The sequence below is a fragment of the Hevea brasiliensis genome, chromosome 14 (assembly GCF_030052815.1).
Source record: "Hevea brasiliensis isolate MT/VB/25A 57/8 chromosome 14, ASM3005281v1, whole genome shotgun sequence".
In the NCBI taxonomy this organism is placed as follows: Eukaryota; Viridiplantae; Streptophyta; class Magnoliopsida; order Malpighiales; family Euphorbiaceae; genus Hevea; species Hevea brasiliensis.
The window spans coordinates 19,380,129-19,400,479 of NC_079506.1; the positions used below are offsets into that span (position 1 = coordinate 19,380,129).

The 20,351-nt window shown below is 31.6% G+C and overlaps 3 protein-coding genes and 1 pseudogene across 3 annotated transcripts; 3 read left to right on the forward strand and 1 right to left on the reverse strand.

The window, feature by feature from the left end:
• The first annotated feature begins 386 nt into the window (after window positions 1–386).
• On the forward strand, window positions 387–1,313 carry LOC131172847 (putative disease resistance protein RGA3). Its single transcript, XM_058134380.1, has one exon. It carries the CDS (start codon window positions 387–389, stop codon window positions 1,311–1,313), a length of 927 nt encoding a protein of 308 aa, XP_057990363.1.
• Window positions 1,314–1,358: 45 nt separating this feature from the next.
• LOC131172848 (receptor-like protein EIX2) lies at window positions 1,359–7,006 on the forward strand. The gene is made up of 7 exons (XM_058134381.1): window positions 1,359–1,535; window positions 2,495–2,684; window positions 5,007–5,102; window positions 5,315–5,394; window positions 5,610–5,796; window positions 5,868–6,512; window positions 6,624–7,006. Exons 1-7 carry the CDS (start codon window positions 1,359–1,361, stop codon window positions 7,004–7,006), a joined length of 1,758 nt encoding a protein of 585 aa, XP_057990364.1.
• Window positions 7,007–9,832: 2,826 nt separating this feature from the next.
• LOC131172849 (receptor-like protein EIX1) lies at window positions 9,833–12,980 on the reverse strand (annotated as a pseudogene).
• Window positions 12,981–14,865: 1,885 nt separating this feature from the next.
• LOC131172850 (putative disease resistance protein RGA3) lies at window positions 14,866–20,006 on the forward strand. Its single transcript, XM_058134382.1, has 3 exons — window positions 14,866–15,251; window positions 17,237–19,192; window positions 19,947–20,006. The coding sequence occupies exons 1-3, from the start codon at window positions 14,949–14,951 to the stop codon at window positions 20,004–20,006; spliced, it is 2,319 nt and encodes a 772-aa protein (XP_057990365.1). The 5' UTR covers window positions 14,866–14,948.
• The last annotated feature ends 345 nt before the right edge of the window (window positions 20,007–20,351 follow it).

Sequence of the window (20,351 nt, forward strand, 5' to 3'; positions counted from 1 at the left end):
ATAGATTCATTTCTAATCAGCAATGGAAACAAATCCATTTCTGATTATAACAATTGTTGATTTGGTTCTCATTTAAATTTTTGGAGATTGAATGTCTTTAACAATGTAGAAATGGGTTAAATATAATTTTATTTTCAAAAATTTGTAAAAATTATACGGCAGAAATATTTAAATATGTTTTTGTTTATAGGTATGCAACTTTTTTTCTTCCTCAAATCAAATTCGCTTTCGATCAAAGCTGGGCCATAGAGTTCGGGACATTAGACAGAAGCTAAACGAGGCGGAAAATGAAATTTCTAGCCTCCATTTAATGAAGAAAGAAATAGTAACAGATGTGAGAGAAAAAAGTAGTGGAAGGGAGACATCCTCTGTACTGAAAACCTGATATGATAGGAAGGGAAAAAGATAAGGAAAAAATGATTGAGTCATTGTTGAATCCAACTGGTAGTCAAGGAAATGTTTCTGTGAATGCAATTGTTGGTATTGGGGGCTTAGGGAAGACTGCACTTGCCCAGTTGGTGTATAATGATGAAAAAGTTAAAAATTACTTTGAAAGGAAGATGTGGCAATGTATTTCTGAGGAATTTGATTTGAAATTGCTTGTTAAGAAGATCCTTGAATGTGGAACTAATAATGAGGTGCCTAATTTATTAGGATTAGAACAATTGCATATTCGCCTTAAAGAGAATTTAGAAGGGAAGAGGTATTTGTTGGTGTTAGATGATGTATGGAATGAAGATCAGAAAAAATGGGATGATTTGAAAGCTTACTTGTTGATGGGTGCCCCAGGGAGTAAAATTTTATTCACCACTCGTAGCACAAGAGTTGCATTAGTCATGGGTGTGGATTCCCCATATGTTTTGCAAGGTCTAGCAGACAATGAGGCTTGGGATTTATTTGACAAATTAGCATTTGGAGAGGGGCATGGTGTAGTGATGAATCCCAACCTAATAAAAATTGGAAAAGAGATGGTAAAGAAATGTAAAGGAGTTCCACTTGCAATAAGGAGTTTAGGAAGCCTCATGCATTTGAAAACTAAAGAGAGTGAGTGGTCTTCCATTTTAGAAAGTGACTTATTAAAGTCATTTCAAACAAGTGAGAATGAGAATGCTCTTTCTGTGCTGAAGTTGAGTTACTGTCACATGCCCACTTATTTAAGGCAATGTTTCAGTTATTGTGCAATGTTTTCCAAAGGTCACGAATTTGATAAAGAAACATTGATTCGTTTGTGGATAGCACAAAGATACATTGTTTGTTCAAGTAAGGATGATGATTTAGAGGATATTGGAGATCAATACTTCAATGAATTATAATGTCGGTCATTCTTCCATCAGTCAGAAAGCATGTCTCATTATAAAATGCATGATTTTATCCATGATCTAGCACAATCAATAACAAAGGATAGATACTTTGCAGTAGAGAATGTTTGCGAAGGAATCCATCATGTATATTGGCCATCTTCTTTGAATGAAATTGAGATGCTGGTTAAAGTTAAGGGCATGAGGACATTATTTTTTGAAAGTTTTCCTGAGAGTGTAACGTTAAAAAAGGGTTTAAATATTATCTTTTTAAATTTTCAAAAGTTACGTGCCTTGCATTTAGGAGGGTATATAATTGAAAATAGAATCTTTTCAAATTTTCAAAAATTACAAGCTTTGAAATTAAAAAGGTTGCATGCCTTGAATTTAAAAAGGGACAAGATCATTTCAAATTTTCAAGAGTTACGTGCCTTGTATTTAGGAAGTGATATAATTGAAAATAGGATCTTTTGAAATTTTCAAAAGTTACTGACTTTAGAAGCCTTGGAATTAAAAAGTTGCATGCCTTGCATTTAGAAGGGAATTTGGGGAGGGATATAATTGAAGTGCCAAATTCAATAGCAAAATTGAAGTATTTGAGATATCTTGACATTTCTTGGGCTTGACATGGAAACACTCCCAAAGGCAAAACTACAATTAAAGCACAAATACTGTTAAAGCATAAATAATATGTAACAAAACAGATAAATTAAAGTGCAGGATATAAATCAATTAAAACATAAAATAAATATGGGTAGTAAAACCAGCCACTGATAGATAAACAAGTAAGAACAAAATTTTCTGAAAATGGACTTTGATTAACACTTGAAAGTTACTTACATATGGAGATAGAATTTAAAGTAAAAAGGGTAAGAATACAAGGAAAAGGATATCGGATGAGAGGAGAAAACTAGAACTTGGTAAAGGAAAACTCTTATGGAAAAATTCTGTCTAAGCTTGGGTAGAATCTCTCCTTTTATAGATGAAGGAGGGCCTTGTACAATAATTGAAAGTTACTATTTCACATGTGAAAAGTTGGCAAAGTTGGCCGAAAGTGGAGTTTCCTGTAGCCATGTGAAGTGAAAAAATTAAATAAAGTCTGCTAAAAAAAAAATGTCTTTTCTGCAGCCTTGTCAAAGTGAAAATAAGTGAAGTCTGCTAAAAGTAAAAACTCCTGTGTTCATATGATGATTCAGGAGTGCTTTAAGGTGGAGGAAATGCCAAAACTCCTGCAATCTTCATTGTCATTTCCAAGGCTGACTGCTTCCGATGATGTGCTAGCTTTACTGGAAGTTACAGAAGAATCTATCTTGCTTGATAATAGTTGCTTCATTATAGTGAAATATTCTTCTTCTGTTTTAGCTTGGGCAAGTAGAGCGCTTGCATGTGATTTTTGGGCAAGGAAAGTTGAAGTTAAAGTAGAGGGAAGTTGCTTTTAGCGGTCCTCATACTATTTTAGAAGCCATTTTTCCACAGTTGCTAAGGAGGCTTTTTTAGTTTTTTGGAACTTAGACCACCATTTGACCTTGAATCTTTGGATCAGAATAGGGCCTTGAATAAGTTTTCTAGGTTTAAAGTTATATTCCCAGGCCAGAACCTAAGAAACAAAGAACTTGAAAACAAAAAGAGTTAATAGATTAAATAAGTCTTCTTCTGGTGGAGGGACATATCTGGCTTTAAAAGTGGTATACCCTTGATAAATTTCAGAAGGTAAGATTTCGGGTGTGGCTCTCATCCATGCCCATTATTGAGCAAACCATCTGGGAAAGTGAAAAGTAGAGACAGTGTTGAAAAAGAAGAGCCAGATATGAGTTTAATTGGAGTTTTGGTTTAAAAAGGCATTCATCCAGGCTTGGTGGTAATCCCAGTAAGTGAAAGTTTGATTGGCAGGAAGGCTTTTTCCATATCTGGCTTAGAATTTTTTGGGAAGTGAAAGGTTTTGTCCCCAATCCATTGGGTGTATAACTTTAACGATGGTGCAAGTTGAGTAATTTGGAGAGGGAGAGTTTTCCGAGAAGTGTTTTATTTTGATTAAACCGGTTTCAATCAAAACGCTTTGATAATAAGCTTTGTCTTTAGATTGTTCCCACGGTTTGTAATGCCAATAATTGAAGAACTTTGCTGCATACAAACTAGGGTTAGAATCATAAAAATCGTCTTCAACAGTTAAAATGTTTTGGAAAGATTCTTTGACAAACCATTGTGGAGAGGAACCGAAATTTTGTGAAAAATTTTGAGAAACAATTGGTTCCTCAGGCTTTAAAGTTAAATTCATTGGGGAAACAAGCTTGGGGGTTAAATTAGTTTTAGAAGCAGTTTGTTAAGTTAAAAAGGTTTGGGAAATAGTTTGAGAAAGAGGTTTTGGTTTATGTAAAATAATCTCTTTCTCTGCATTTTTAAACAAATATCAGTGATAGCATCTTTATGTGGCCCCTCAGGAAGGGACCCTTTCAGAACCTCACAAAGCTCAGGATGGTTAATAAGATTGGCTAACTATTCATGTAGCTGGCTTTCTTGTGATTTTGGAGGTTCCTTTGGGGCTTTAGAAGCTTGTGAAGTGGAAGGGTTTTGTAGTAGATCTATCTCTTTTTGGAATAAGGAATTCCAAGAAACGATAGGGTTTTGAGGGGTGACTTTTAGTTGAGTTAAAGCAAGAGCTTGGGATTGGCTTGAAGGCTTTTGTTTAGATGAGGAAGTTGATTTTGCTTTTGATTCTTTTCTCTCCTTTGGTGAATCTCCCGATGGTTTTCTAGGAATCACGGTGAGGGGTCTACAAAAATTCACGAGTCGAGAAGTCAGGGATAGAATTCATATCTCCTTTAATATATTCAATATCAAAATAAAAAATACTCAAAATAGCTTGCCATCTAGCAAAAATCAGTTTTGAAGCTATATTTTGAACATCTTTTTTCAAAATTTCTTTTGCAGATTTGCAATCTATTCTCAAAAGGAATTTTTGATTGAGTAAATTGGTTTGGAACTTTTGAATACATATAACTATAGATAAAACCTCCTTTTTAATAGTAGAATAATTTTTCTGAATACTATCCCAATGTCCAGAAACATACTGAACTATAACTTCTTTATCTTTTTTCTTTTGTTTTAATATTCCTCCATATCCGACTTCAGAGGCATCCGTTTCGACAATTTTGAAAGCAAATGGATCAGCAAGATGTAAACAAAGGATTTGTTTTATTTGGGCTTTGATTTTCTAAACAAGGGAAGTCTGTTCCTGTGTCCAGGGCTTTGGATTTTTCTTAAGTCTTTCATGAAGTGGTTGAAGCAATCTGTTTAAGTTAGGAAAGAAATCTAAGACATAGTTTAGACATCCTAGAAATCTTTGAAGCTGAGTTTTGTCAAGAATTTTGTCAAGAAATTTATGAGTGAAGGCAAGTGATCTTTCTATTGGCGAGATTATGCCATTGGAAATATAGTGTCCTAAGAACCTAATCCTAGTCTGGAACAGCTAACTTTGGACTTAGAAATTACTAATCCATTTCTTTTGGCAACAAAGATAAAAGTTCTTAAATGCTTGAAATGTTGCTCAATAGAAGATGAAAAGATTAAGACATCATCAATGTAAACGATGCAGAATGCAGAGTATGGGTTAAAAATGTAAACGATACAATGTGGATGGTGGGATTCCTAGCTACATTGGTAAACTTTGCTACTTGGAAAATTTTGATTTATCTATTAACAAATTGACAGGTAGTTTGCCTGAAGTCCTTGAAGAAACGCATTGGGGTTTAAACAGTCCCTTGCCTAGTTTGATGTACTTGAGCCTATCCAACAATCATTTAGTTGGTAATTTTCCAGAATGGTTGAGTCAACTTAATAATCTTGTAGGATTGTCTCTAGACTATAACTTGTTTCATGGCCTCGTCCCTGCTTCTTTAGGAAACTTACAAAACTTAACTGGTGTAAACCTTTCGGGAACCAAGAACAGGACTCTTCCCGATAGTTTTGGTCACTTTCTCAGCTATCTGCCTTGGATGTTTCCCTTTATAATCTGATAGGTTCAATATCTGAAGTGCATTTCTCAAAGCTTAATAAATTGAAGTTCTTGGGATTGAGCTCTAATTCATTCTTTTCCAATGTAAGTTCCAATTGGGTTCCTCCATTCCAGGTCCAGGATCTTGAAGTAGGTTCATGTCATCTGGGTCCTACTTTTCCAGCTTGGCTAAGAACACAAAAAGAAGTTACATCGCTTGATATCTTCAATGCCAGATCTCGATTCCATACCAAACTAGTTCGGGATATTTCCTCCAACCATCCTTTGTTAAATGTTTCTTTTAATCGTTACATGGCCAGCTAAAAAATCCTTTGACTGTAGTTCCCTTTGCAGATGTTGATTTGAGCTCCAACTTTCTAGAAGGACCAACTCCCCTTTCCAGTTTTGAGATTGAGTTGCTAGAACTCTCCAACTATCGTTTTTGTGGTCCTATTCCGAAAAAACTTGCTCAATCCATGCCAAACTTGGTCTTCCTCTCTCTTTCAGGTAACCAATTGACTGAGATATCCCGGTCTCTATAGGAGCTATGGTGTCCCTTGTGGTCCTTAATCTTTCAGTAATGACTTATCGTAGCATTCCTTCAAGCATTGGGAATTGCTCTTTCCTAAATGCAATGGATCTTAGCTTCAAAAATTTGTCCGGGCAGATTCCATTGTCTTTTAGTCGGTTAAATCAGCTCAGGTCACTTCATCTGAGCAATAATAAACTTACAGGAAGCCTTCCATCATCTTTTCAAAATTTATCAAACTTGGAGACTTTGGATCTTGGTAACAACAGATTATCGTGTGAAATTCCACCATGGATTGGAAGTGGTTTTGCAGACCTTAGAATTTTGAGCTTAAGGTCAAATGCATTTTTTAGTGAAATTCCTTCCACTCTGTCAAATTTAAGCTCACTGCAGGTCCTTGACCTTGCTAAAAACAATTTGGCTGGAAGCATTCCAGTCACTTTTGGAGATTTTAAAGCCATGTCTCTAGAACAGTACATAAATGAATATCTACCATATGGGAAATACAGAGGCGTTTACTATGAAGAAAGCTTGATTGTGAATATAAAAGGTGGGGCTCAGAAGTATACAAAAACTCTTTCCTTGGTCACTAGTAGAGACCTTGCCAGCAACAACTTACATGGAGAGTTTCCTAAAGAAATCACAAAATTGGTGGGCTTAGTGGCTTTGAACTTGTCAAAGAACCAAGTCATCGGTCAGATTCCTGGAAGCATTTCAAACTTGCGGCAAATTTCTTCTCTTGATCTTTCGCACAATAGGCTCTAAGGTGCAATTCCTTCCAGCATGTATACATTATCATTTTTAGGTTACTTGAATTTGTCCGACAATAACTTCTCAGGCATGATCCCTTATATGGGGCATGTGACAACTTTTGATGCATCATCTTTTGATGGGAACTCTGGTCTTCGTGGAGCTCCACTAGTCCTCAAATGCCCTGGTAATGATTCAAATGGAGGAGGAGGTTCCATTGTAGAAGACAGTAGTGATGGTTTCAGTGACATGTGGTTTTACTTGAGCATTGGCTTGGGATTTGCAGTAGGTATTTTAGTTCCTTTTCTGATTTTTTCTATCAGAAAACCTTGGAGCCATGCCTACTTCTTGCTTGTGGACAAAACTGTTGATAGACTACTATATTTGGCCTGCAAAACTGCTACTCGTTTCAGGAATCGTTGCAATTTCCAAGCCTAATTTCATTAAGTGCTTTAGTGCAAATCCGGTGGAAGTGAGTTTCATATAAAATAAAGGCATGTAATTCATCTGGTCTTGTCCTACTCTGTTGCATAACATAATCTCTTTTAGCTTCAAGGATTTTGTAACATATTAGTGAATTTGCATCAACTCATGGTAGACAAGATGTTTCACCTTCATTTTAGCTTCAAGCACTCAATAAAGATCTCTTCTTACATCTTTATCTCTCAATTCCTTAGCAGTGGGGAGATAAATAAGGGGCCCAAGACCAATTTCTTAATGAGTAACATTCAAATCCATTTCACAGATGGTAAAATAAGATCTGCAGCAAAATATAGTCACACTTCTCAAATCTCAATAATTTTTTTTCCAAAGAACATATTCCCCCTCTTTGAAAACTAGAATTTTGTAAGAATTCAATTCAATTGGCTTATTTTTTTTTATCAAATCTCATATTTTGCATGAAATACTTCAATTAATTTTTATTTTAAAAAAAATAAATATAAGCATGATTGTGTATTTATTTTTTTGTAAATCTATATCTATATATATATATAAAGTAGAGTGTTATTCTCAAGGAAATGATATGTGACACTTTTCTTAAAAAACTTACCACATGTCACCTTCCATAAATGCTCTCCTCTATACTAATTATTATTTAGGTTTTTTTTTATTTTTCTTTTAATTATTATTGTTATTTATAATATTACCTTAACATTTATGATTTAAATTATTATTTTTATTAAAATTTAATTTTTAAAACCATACCGAATTAAATCATAAAACCAAATTATAAATTTTAGAAACCGAACTAAAATAGATAAAAAATCAAATCGAACCGAACAACTCTATTTTGGTTCGGTTTGGTTCAAACCGATCGGTTTTGATTTTTTATTATTTTTTAATTTAGACTTGATTTTCAAATTATTTGGTCTAATTTTGACCTTGGTTTGAACCTAATAACTATTAATCAATGAAATTAAACAATTTATATATATATATATATATAATTACATATAATTCATAAATTTCTCATAAAAATAAATCAATTCAAAAATCAATAAAATTATTCGGTTCGATTTGACCGAATTTTTTCTCTTCAAAATCGAACCGAACCAAAATAACTGAAATTTTTATAATACAAAACCGAATCAAATTATTTTAAAAATTAAACCGAATTACCGAATTAAGATGGTTCGGTTCAGTTTATTCGGTTTGAACCGAATAATGCTTACCCCTAATTAAGGCCTTTTCTAATTAAATACAATATTTAAAAATTATTTTTATTATTTTATAAATACTAATTATTATTGAATTTTTTTATTTCTCTTTTAATTATCATTATTATTTATAATAATACCTTAACAATTATGATTTAATTTATTATTGTCTTTAAAATTTAATTTTTAAAAAATTATGACATTTTATGATTAGATGTAATATTTAAAAATTATTTATATTATTTTTTTTATAAATTATTTATGAAAAAATATTATTTGTCACTGTTACCCTTAATAATAATAATAATAATAATAATAATAATAATAATAATAATAAAAGGTCATTAATGGCCATTAATTTAAAAAAAATTGATTATTAATTTGTGATCTCATAATCAACTATGATATAATTTAATCAACCTTAAATTATTTTATATATTTAATAAATATTTTTATTACATTGTTATATTTTCTATTATTTTTATTATGAAATTTTATTAAAAATTTTGAGAGACCAAAAATATAGTTGATATAAAAAGTTATAAAAATAAAATATAGAAATTTAACTTATTTATAATTAGTATGTATTTATTTTATATTAATAATTTAATATTTTTTTTATTTTATTTTTTTTAAGATTAATTAATGCTCATTATTATTATTATTATTATTATTATTATTATTATTATTATTATTATTATTATTATTATTATTATTATTATTATTATTATTATGGCTAACCTAGAACGATTTAATTAAAACGGCTAAGTAAATAAGAAATATTTTACTATTGTAAAAATTGAATTTGAATGATTATTACTGTTTTTTAACTAAATAATATTTAATTATAAATTAATTTTTTATTTAAATAGTTTTATTTATTTGTCTATATGTTATATGATATATTTAATATACATCAAGTATTTATTTGTCTATATGTTATATGATATATGTCTATATGATATATTTCATCTAAATGCTTTTAAATCTTTATTTGATTTGTACTATTTTTTTCATTATTTCTTTCAAAAATTATTAATTATGATTCTAAAAATTTATTTATTTAAATATATTTACTTAATATTTATTTAATTATTAATTTTTTATGAATTTCTTATTTAATATTTCCTAAGCTTTTGAATATTTTATTTTTATTATAATTATATATTAAATACAATGATAACTAATATTTTGATTATTCATATTTTATTATCATTCATTTTTAATAGAGTTATTTTAAAATTTTAATTAAATATCTATATTTTTATGCATAAATTATTTTAATTAATTATATGATAAATTAATAAAAAATTTATTATTATAACTAGTAAAATTTTATTTAAATTAAATTAAATAAAAAAGAAATTTTAATTTAAAATTAATTCAATAATAATAATTTATCTTATTTAAAATGTAATTAAAAATTAAATTAAAAAATAAAAATTATAAATGCATGGGTATTTTGCTAGTGATTTATTCCAAAGGAAGCCACCGTAAAAGAAACTGAAAAATATTCATACAACATTTTTACAGATAAGAGTAGTGAATAAATCAGCAAATTGTTCAAGAAACAGAAAACTTGCAAAAAGAAAAAAAAAAAAAAAACTCAGTTTGAGAAATTGTCAACAATTCCATCCACAAAACTGAAGTATATGTCACCCCAAGGTCTTTTGATTGCAAAAACCAAGTAAGGAAGCAATAAACTTACTGCAAATCCCATCCCAATGCTCAAACAAGACCATTTGTGAATGAAGCCATTAGCATTGTCAGCCTCAGTGGTGACACTGTAGTTTGGATCACCGTGTAGACACTTTACAGTAAGGGGACTGCCACATAGACCAGGGTTTCCGATGAAAGAGGATGCACTAGAAGTCATCATGTGATCTGTGTAAGGGATAACACCTGACAAGTTATTGTTGGACAAATTTAAATATGCCAAAAATCACATTGAAGACATTTTTGGGGGAATTGGACCCCAAAACTCATTGCAGGAGAGAACAAGAGATGACAGCTATTGCTATTCTGAAATGCTCTTGGGAATCTGGCCACTGATGCGGTTTCTAGACAAATTCAAAAACACCAAACCAACCAACTTTGCAGCTGTCCATATAAATTGTTTCCTGAAAGGTCTATGCTAGTTAGAAGGGTAAGAAGGGAAAGCATCTTGGTATATACAAGAGGCTGCCCATTTATGTTGACATTTAAGTTTTCCTGGAAGAAATGTAATGATGATCCGCCAAATGAGAAACGGCCATAGAACAAATAATGGAGTCCATTTTGAATTTTACCCATGGCTTTAAGATTACCAAAGCTAGCCGGAATGGTGCCGTTCAACTTGTTTTCTGTCACGTCCAGGACTTGCAATGACCTCAAATTTAAAAGTGCAGGGGGAATTTCTCCATAAAAGGCATTTGATCCCAGTCTAAGTATTCTGAGACTTGGGAATGCTTCTCCTATCCAAGGTGGAATATTTCCAATCAACCTGTTATTTCCCAGGTCCAGCGTTTCCAGAATCGACAAATTCTGGAGAGCTGATGAGATTGCTCCTGATAATCTGTTGTCGCTCAGATGAAGTGTTTGAAGCAAATTTAGCTGGCCTAGAGATTCTGGAATCACTCCCAACAAACAAATTTTCTGAAGATCTAAATCGGAGAGGGAGAAGCAATTCCCCATGCTTGGAGGAGTGCTTCATGTTAGATTATTACCTGAAAGATCAAGGGCTGTAAGTGACGACAACTCTCCAATTGAGGCTGGGATTGCACCTATAATCTGGTTTCGGGAAATAGAAAGGAAACCCAAGTTTGGCATGATTTGACCAATATTTTCTGGTAGAGGACCAGAGAAATGGTTATCTGAAAAATCTAGGAGCTGGACTTCAACACCTGGACGAGGAATGGATCCTTTGAGGTGATTAGAGCTCAAATCAACAACTGCAGAGAGAGATATATATTTAATGGAATTGGTAAATGACCCTCTAAACTATTGAAAGAGACATTCAATCGAATCAGATTCCCTGACATGTTCCAGAACCAGTTTGGAATAGAACCTGAAATACTAGTATTTGAGAGATAAACACCTTTAATGTGTTTTTGAGACTGAAGCCAAGCAGGAAACGAATTGCCTAGATAGCATGAATTTATTTCAAGGTCCAAGAGTTGGAATGTAGGAACCCAATCAGAACTGACATTCACAATGAATGAATTATCTGATAGTACCAAGTACTTCAATTTACTTAGCCTCATAAAATTTGCTTCTGAGATAATACCTGATATTTCATTGTTGGAAACATTGAGGGCAAATAACTCAGAGAGCAGACCCAAACTATCAGGGAGACTACCATTGAGTTTGTTTGTTTCAAGTCTGAGCTCAGACAAACACTTCAAATTTCCAAAGGAATGGGGGATTGGACCTTGCAGAGAGTTACGTTCTGAATAGAGTACAACAAGATTTTTATGTTGACCCATCCAATTTGGCAACCTACCAGCTACCTGATTGTCAGTGCACTCAAAGTTCAGCAATTTGGGCAGAGGACTTTTAGAAGGGCAGTTATCTGTTTCCTGGAGCAATTCTGGTAAACCTCCTGTCAAGTTATTATTCGACAGGAATACTTTTTGTAAGTTACAGAGCATACCTATGGAGCTAGGAATCCCACCCTTGACAACATTGTTTGACAAATCAAGATAAATGAGAGATGTCGTATTTCCAAGGGAAGCTGGAAGTTTTCCATGTAACTTATTGATTGAAAAATCAATTTCTTCTATCTTTCTCCGGCTTCCCCAGAATAATTGGGAGGCACTTGCTGAGAGATTTTCATTACTATTAAGGTCCAATGACTTTAGATTTGGCAATTCACTGAAACCAAGTGGAATCCTTCCGTACAAGTCACTACTGCTGATGCCAACAAATACAAGGTTGCGAATATTCACAATCCAATTTGGTAACATGGAATTGAAGTTGTTATGACCAGGTCTATGACTGAAAGTGAAGTAAAATTAATAAAAGGGAGAGAATAGGTGATACCGGATAGACTACAGAAAGATAAATGCAACTCTGTTAGAAATGGAAGCTTGTTTAATGTTTCAACCCATCCTATTCCTACAGTTGAAAAGTCTACTTGATCCATTGCCAAATGTTTCAGTGTGATAAGACCAGTCACCCTGTCAATATTATCAGCTGTTAGATCTTGAAAATCAGAAGAGATATCAAGAAACTGCAAGCTAGAGAGGTTTCCAAGATTTGGAGGGATAGCACCACTAAACCCAGCTTTTGATAGGTTTAGATATTGCAAGTTCTCCAAAGGGGACAAGAAATCAGGAATGCTGCCATCGAATGTGTTGAAACTCAAGTCCAGATATTTCAAGGACTTGAGTTTAGTGAGTGAAGGTCTTATCTCTCCGTTTAACGATGAAAGATCATACCTGCCAAAAGAATCATAATCAGATGGATTCCGGAGATCAACTGCAATAACAGCTCCAGTGGTATTGTCACAAATTATTCCCCACCAGCAACAGCAATTGCTTCTTTGCCACGAGGAGAGCCAGTTTTCAGAATCTTGAAGACCCTTTTTGAAGTCAAGAAGAGCTTCTCTATCTGAATCTTTGCAGGCTAATAATTCTCCCTGTGCAACAGAAACATGTTTTCCTGTTATCAAATGGGTGAGAAGCAACAAAATCCAGAGAAGTGGTAAATTCCCCATAAATCAAGACTCAAGGCCCTGTTCAGTTGAAGAGGATTAGGATGGCTTATCGAGGAAAATCTTGGTTCTTCTCTTTGTTTCATCGCTTACAACTTAGTAATCTGTGCTATACTATCTATATGGAGGGAGCACCATTTATTATATTTCCTCCGTTTATGTTGAGATAACACCATCACCTCTCCTTTTTTAGTTTTAAAAGAAAAAAAAAAAAAAGGAAAGAATCTAATTAACTATAATGATTAGCCACTAACTAAGAATCTAATTAACTGTAGTGATTATGCCACTAACTAAATCTTGTTAATTAATTGAGATCTGCTTTTTGCTTTAGTTGATCAAGTCTATGTATTTTAGTAATTCCTTATGCTAAAAGCACCAAGTCTTTGGAGAAGAAATGAGTTTCATATGGACAGAAAACTTGATTTAGTATATAGGACAAAAAAATGGTGGAACACAGGCATGATTTACACTGTCAAATGCCTTAAAGTTATTCTGCTAACAATTGTTAAGCTTACGAAGTTGCAATTTATTGACCAGGGACATTTACAGCTACCTTTCTACTCATAGAATCATTCTTTACAAGTTCATGTTCACTATTATCTAAATATTGAAAATAATAAAAGCAAAGTAATTACAAAGAAACACCACAGACTTCCTAAAAACCCTTCAAAATGGTGATTGAGTGCATGCATGAATGCCTCGCAATACAGAAGATTAGCCATGCTCATGGTGGGAAGAAGCTTCATGTATAATGTTCAGCAGGAGAATTTAGCATGATGGATCATGGGCCTCAACTCAACGAATACTCTTCCTTGTCATGAGCAATCAATTTATGTGCTGCAACCGTTGGCCTTTCATGTAAGGCTTTGGGCTTCAAACTCCAATGGGCCTAAATTCAAGACACTTATAATATATTAATCATGAAATATTATATAAAAGAAAGTCCAACATATAAGAAAAAAAATGAAAAAAGTAAAAAATTCCATTGAAAAAAAAAATTCGTAGTAAAAAGTTAAAAAAGTTTAATCTGGAATGTTATTTGATTTAAAAATATTTACCAATAAATATATATCATTTTACATTGGTGATAAACTAATTAATCATGAAAAGACTAATATTTACCAATAAATTGGCTTCAGGGTTTCTATCAGAGCAGCGTTTGGTTCACGCCATGCAAGGGAATTGATTTAGGATTAATTTGATCCTGTAATTTGTAACTTACATGCACTGAGGCACAACGTCAAGAGAGGAAAAATTACTTCCACAGGTTGTACCAAAAATAAATAACTTTTGCAGTTGCTTAATGGGAGTGTTGATTGAGTACTGCCAATTAAATCAATCTTAGCTATTTTTCTCATAACCATGACATGTATATTCTAAAATATTTTCAAATTAAGATATTAATTGAAAAAAATTTTGTTAGATCAAACTTAATTGAATATTGTTCTTCTCAGAGCCTTAGAGATGACTCTTCTACCAGGTAAAGGTTATTGGAAAAAATTATAAAAGGGAAAAATTTAACTCCTTGTTTAGAAAATTTTACAAGAATTAAATTCAGCTGATTTCTTTTTTATTAATCCTTTAGAATGAAAGAATTCAATCCTTTAATTTTGTGAATTTAATTGAATTCTTTTATTATAAATGATTTTTTCAAAAAACAATTAAAAGAAATTAACATTGAAAAAAAAATTAGATAAAGCTTTTTTTTTTTTTTTAGTAGTTGTTCTCAGCCAGGATTTAACCAAAGATCAATAAAAAAATATTCCTTTCCTGCCGTTGGGTTGCTCTTTTGCTTTGATTCATTACTTGTTCCTTTTTGTTACACTTTCTGAAAAGGAGGAAATGAATGCCTTACTTCCTTCTCCTACCCAAAGTAATGCTGATTCTTTCTGTAAGGATTATAAATGCATCTTCGGACTTCAGACTCACCTATCTATCATCAATCTTTCTCATCTCCATTTCCATTATCATCAATCTTTTTCATTTCCAATTTCCATTAATCTTTCTCACGATTCTTCAAGAATTAATAATGGCTGGACAAATTCCATTCAGTATCTTAGAACAAGTATTAACAAAGCTGGGGTCGCTTGCTTTCCAAGAAATTGGATTGGTCTGTTGTGCCAGAGATGATCTAAAGAAGCTTGGAAATTCTCTCTCCACTGTGAAAGCTGTACTTGTAGATGCTGAGGAGAAGCAAGAGCAGAGCGATGCTGTGCGAATTTGGATAGGGAGGCTTCAAGATATTGTGTATGAAGCGGAGGAATTGGTAGATGAGATGGCAACTCATGACTTGAGGGGGATGGTGCAAGGCCAAAGGAAAGTCGCAACACAGGTATTTATGAATGCAAATAAATAAGCAATTGTTTTACTTTTACATGACTTTGTTTATTTTATTTCTTGCATACATACAGTGTTTGGATCTATTAGCTAGACGTGGAATTTATTTCATTTATGAACGAATATTATTAATAAAATTCATATTGAATAGGATTTATTTTCTATTATAATATTTTTAGATGTAGACATAATTTCTCGTAATTTATTTTAGACCAAACAAGCTCTTAATAAAATGATAGGTAATAAAAGATATTTATATATTTATAAAAGAAAATATTCATGCCATATTGAAAAGTTAAATATTTCAATTTCAATTTATATTTTCTTTATTAATTTAGGTATAAATTAATTATAATTTAATACTAAATATTCATTTTGTCTAATATAAAATATAATATAAAACAAAGATACTAAAAATTATGAAATTAAATTATTTTTAATTATAAATTTATCATTAACTTTGGACATGCAATTCTACATTGATTCTAAAATTCTGGACATTCAATTGCAAACTTCTTGACCAACTTTACTGTATTATAATTTTCTTTCATAAATTCCTTTTCATATCAAATTTAATAGATTTTATTTTAATTTGAAGCCAATTAATTTGTTTATTAAAAAAGTTTTTTTAAATTATTATTATTATTATTATTATTATTATTATTATTATTATTATTATTATTATTATTATGCCAAATGACCAATAAACTCCAAATTTTGTGAACTTCTTTTATTTTAGTCAGATCTCTTAATTTTATTAATTTAATCTACAAACTTTTACATTAATTTCAATTTTAACAACTAGCATAATTTGAATGTTCAATTAATAAAAATAATTCAAATATTTTTATACATTAACATCATCCATCCTTTTTAAAAAATTGAACTTTTTTAAAAATATTAAAATAATAATTATATTTGTATATTTATTTATAAATTATATAGAACCACTTTGTGCTACTAATTAATTCTTGTATGTTTTAAATTAATAAAAATATTTTTTCACATTAATATTTAATTAAATCAATGCTATTTGAATTTGAATTTAACTATAATTATAATTTATTTTAATTTAAATTCAACAAATATGTTTATTAAAATTTTTTTTATGTTTTTGTTATCATTGTTGTCTTTAAACAATCATAATATAAAATAGTTTTTATTATTTAAAATATATATATAGAAAGATTTAGGAGTTCATGAATAAATATGATCAAAGTAAATATGAAATTTTTATTAAAAGTAAATAAATAAGAAAGAGAGGATAAATGTATGAACGGATTAAAATGCTTTTATAAATTTAATTTAATTTTTTTCAAATTAATTTTTTTTAAATCCTTCTTCACTAAATTTTTTTCTTTATAAGAAAATAAATTAATATTCAATTAAATTAATAATTTTTTAATTAGAATTCAACTATTAATTTTAATCTTATTTTAATTTTGATTTAACTAATATATCTATGAAAAAGTTTTTTCTTTTTTAATTTTGTACCATTATCTTTCAATGTTGTCTTCAAACAATCATAACATTAAGAATTTTAAGGTTCATCAAAATACTATTTGATAATGTAGAGAGAAATTGATTATTCATGTGGAAAAAGAAAGGAAAAAAAAAATTATTGCCAAACCATAAAACGTGGTATAATTAATCACATTCATCTTATTAATATTCAATTAATATTATTGTTATACACATAATTTATAAAGCCTCTGTATAATTTCATGTTGAATTTGATTTATTAACATAAAAGTTTTTTTTATGTATTCTTTCTCATTCTAAATAGGTTTATAATTAATTGCTTAAATTTTATTGTTGTTTTTTATTTTTATAATTATATCATAAATTTAAGTAAATTAAAAATAATTATATTGTAAATAAAAATTATAATTTTAAAAAAGTCTAATTAAAAATATAAAAAGCACATATACACAAGATCATAGAGAGTAATTAATAAAAACTTGTTGTATATACGTGTAGGTATTGGACTTCTTTTCCTCCTCAAATCAGATTTGGTTTCGTCTCAAGGTGGGCCATAGAATTAAGGACATTAGGGAGAAGTTAAAAGAGGTAGAAAATGAAATTTCTAGCCTCAATTTAGAGAAGAAAATAATAATAGATGTGAGAGATAAAAGTAGTGGAAGGGAGACATCCTCTGTACTGAAACCTGATATAATAGGCAGGGAAAAAGATAAGGAGAAAATGACTTTGTCATTGTTGAATCCAACTAGTAGTCAAGGAAGTGTTTCTGTGAATGCTATTGTTGGCATTGGGGGCTTAGGAAAGACTGCACTTGCCCAGTTGGTGTATAATGATGAAAAGGTTAAAAATTACTTTGAGAAGAAGATGTGGGTGTGTGTTTCTGATGAATTTGAGGTGAAATTGCTAGTTAAGAAGATCCTGGAATGTGCAACTAATAATGAGGTGCCTAATTTATTAGGACTAGAACAATTGCGTATTCGCCTTAAAGAGAATTTAGAAGGGAAGAGGTATTTGTTGGTGTTAGATGATGTATGGAATGAAGATCAGAAAAAATGGGATGATTTGAAAGCTTACTTGCTAGTGGGTGCCCCAGGAAGTAAAATTTTAGTCACCACTCGTAGCACAAGAGTTGCATCAGTCATGGGTGTGGATTCCCTATACGGTTTGCAACATCTAGCAGAAAATGAGGCTTGGGATTTATTTGAAAAATTAGCATTTGGAGAAGGGCATGGTGCAGTGATGAATCCTAACCTAATAAAAATTGGAAAAGAGATGGTAAAGAAATGTAAAGGAGTTCCACTTGCAATAAGGATTTTAGGAAGCCTCATGCGTTTGAAAATTAAAGAGAGTGAGTGGTCTTCCATTTTAGAAAGTGACTTATTAAAGTCATTTCAAACAAATGAGAATGTTCTTTCTGTACTGAAGTTGAGTTACTATCACTTGCCCACTTATTTAAGGCAATGTTTCACTTATTGTGCGATGTTTCCTAAAGATTACGAATTCGATAAAGAAACATTGATTCGTTTGTGGATAGCACAAGGATACATTATCTGTTCAAGTAAGGATGACAATTTAGAGGATATTGGAGATCAGTACTTTAATGAATTGTCATCTCGATCATTCTTCCATCAGTCAGAAAGTATGAATGGTTATAAAATGCATGATCTTATCCATGATCTAGCACAATCAATGGCAAAGGATAGGTACTTTGCAGTAGAGAATGTTTGCGAAGGAATCCATCATGTATATTGGCCATCTTCTTTGAATGAAATTGAGATGCTGGTTAAAGTTAAGGGCATGAGGACATTATTTTTTGAAAGTTTTCCTGAAAGTGTAACATTTAAAAAGGGTTCAAATTTTCAAAGGTTACGTGCCTTGCATTTAGGGTGGAATATAAAGGGAGTACCAAATTCAATAGCAAGATTGAAGTATTTGAGATATCTTGACATTTCTAGGTGTAAGATGGAAACGCTCCCAAAGTCCATAAATAATTTGCAAAACTTGCAAACTCTAATACTCTCATATTGTAGAAGGCTTCGAGAATTGCCGAGAGATATAGAAAAATTGATCAGCCTTAGGTGCCTCATGATTAATGGATGTGAGAGCCTAAGATGCATGCCAATTGGATTGGGGAAATTAACTTGTTTGCGCCAACTGTCGGATTTTGTGGTGGCATGGGATGAAGGCTCTAAGGGGGCTATGCTAAATGAATTGAATAGCCTAAACCAACTTAAGGGAAGGATTGTCCTCCATGACCTTATAAATGTGGAAAATGTTGAGATAGAGTCCAACCAAGTGAATTTAAGGGAAAAGAAACACCTCCAGTATTTGGTGTTACGTTGGAGTTATTCTTTTCTTTACGAGGAGACTGGAGTTGAAAATAATGAATTATTTTTAGAAAAGCTTGAGCCTCATCCAAATTTACAATCCTTGGTTGTGGAATCTTTCATGGGTGTGAGTTTTTCAAGTTGGTTGTCTTCTATCACAAATTTAGTAGAAATTACGATTAAAGCACAAATACTGTTAAAGCATAAATAATATGTAACAAAACAGATAAATTAAAGTGCAAGACATAAATCAATTAAAACATAAAATAAATATGGGCGGTAAAACCAGCCACTGATAGATAAACAAGTAAGAACAAAATTTTCTGAAAATGGACTTTGATTAACACTTGAAAGTTACTTACATATAGAGATAGAATTTAAAGTTAAAAGGGTAAGAATACAAGGAAAAGGATATCGGATGAGAGGAGAAAACTAGAACTTGGTAAAGGAAAACTCTTATGGAAAAATTCTGTCTAAGCTTGGGTAGAACCTCTCCTTTTATAGATGAAGGAGGGCCTTGTACAATAATTGAAAGTTACTATTACACATGTGAAAAGTTGGCAAAGTTGGCCAAAAGTGGAGTTTCCTGTAGCTATGTGAAGTGAAAAAGTTAAATAAAGTCTGCTAAAAAAAATATGTCTTTTTTGCAGCCTTGTCAAAGTGAAAATAAGTGAAGTCTGCCAAAAGTAAAAACTCCTGTGTTCATGTGATGATTCAGGAGTGCTTTAAGGTGGAGAAAATGCCAAAATAGTCATCTTCATTGTCATTTCCAAGGCTGACTGGTTCCGATGATGTGCTGGCTTTACTGGAAGTTACAGAAGAATCTATCTTGCTTGATAATAGTTGCTTCATTATATTGAAATATTCTTCTTCTGTTCTAGCTTGGGCAAGTAGAGCGCTTGCATGTGATTTCTGGGCAAGGAAAGTTGAAGTTAAAGTAGAGGGAAGTTGCTTTTGGCGGTCCTCAGACTATTTTAGAAGCCATTTTTCCACAGTTGCTAAGGAGGCTTTTTTAGTTTTTTGGAACTTAGACCACCATTTGACCTTGAATCTTTGGATCAGAATAGGGCCTTGAATAAGTTGTCCAGGTTTAAAGTTATATTCCTAGGCCAGAACCTAAGAAATAAAGAACTTGAAAACAAAAAGAGTTAATGGATGAAACAAGTCTTCTTCTGGTGGAGGGACATATCTGGCTTTAAAAGTGGTATACCCTTGATAAATTTCAGAAGGTAAGATTTCGGGTGTGGCTCTCATCCATGCCCACCATTGAGTAAACCATCTAGGAA

What these genes read in the sequence shown, in the direction of transcription:
- LOC131172847 (XM_058134380.1), top strand. Translation starts at nt 387, where the DNA reads ATGATAGGAAGGGAAAAAGATAAGGAAAAAATGATTGAGTCATTGTTG.
- LOC131172848 (XM_058134381.1), top strand. Translation starts at nt 1,359, where the DNA reads ATGCATGATTTTATCCATGATCTAGCACAATCAATAACAAAGGATAGA. An exon ending in TTGAAAGTTTTCCTGAGAGT is followed by an intron (nt 1,536 to 2,494) that starts GTAACGTTAAAA and finishes ATGATGATTCAG; the next exon opens with GAGTGCTTTAAGGTGGAGGA. An exon ending in CTAATTCATTCTTTTCCAAT is followed by an intron (nt 5,395 to 5,609) that starts GTAAGTTCCAAT and finishes TTACATGGCCAG; the next exon opens with CTAAAAAATCCTTTGACTGT.
- LOC131172850 (XM_058134382.1), top strand. Translation starts at nt 14,949, where the DNA reads ATGGCTGGACAAATTCCATTCAGTATCTTAGAACAAGTATTAACAAAG. An exon ending in AAAGGAAAGTCGCAACACAG is followed by an intron (nt 15,252 to 17,236) that starts GTATTTATGAAT and finishes ATATACGTGTAG; the next exon opens with GTATTGGACTTCTTTTCCTC. An exon ending in TTGTGGAATCTTTCATGGGT is followed by an intron (nt 19,193 to 19,946) that starts GTGAGTTTTTCA and finishes CTTCTGTTCTAG; the next exon opens with CTTGGGCAAGTAGAGCGCTT.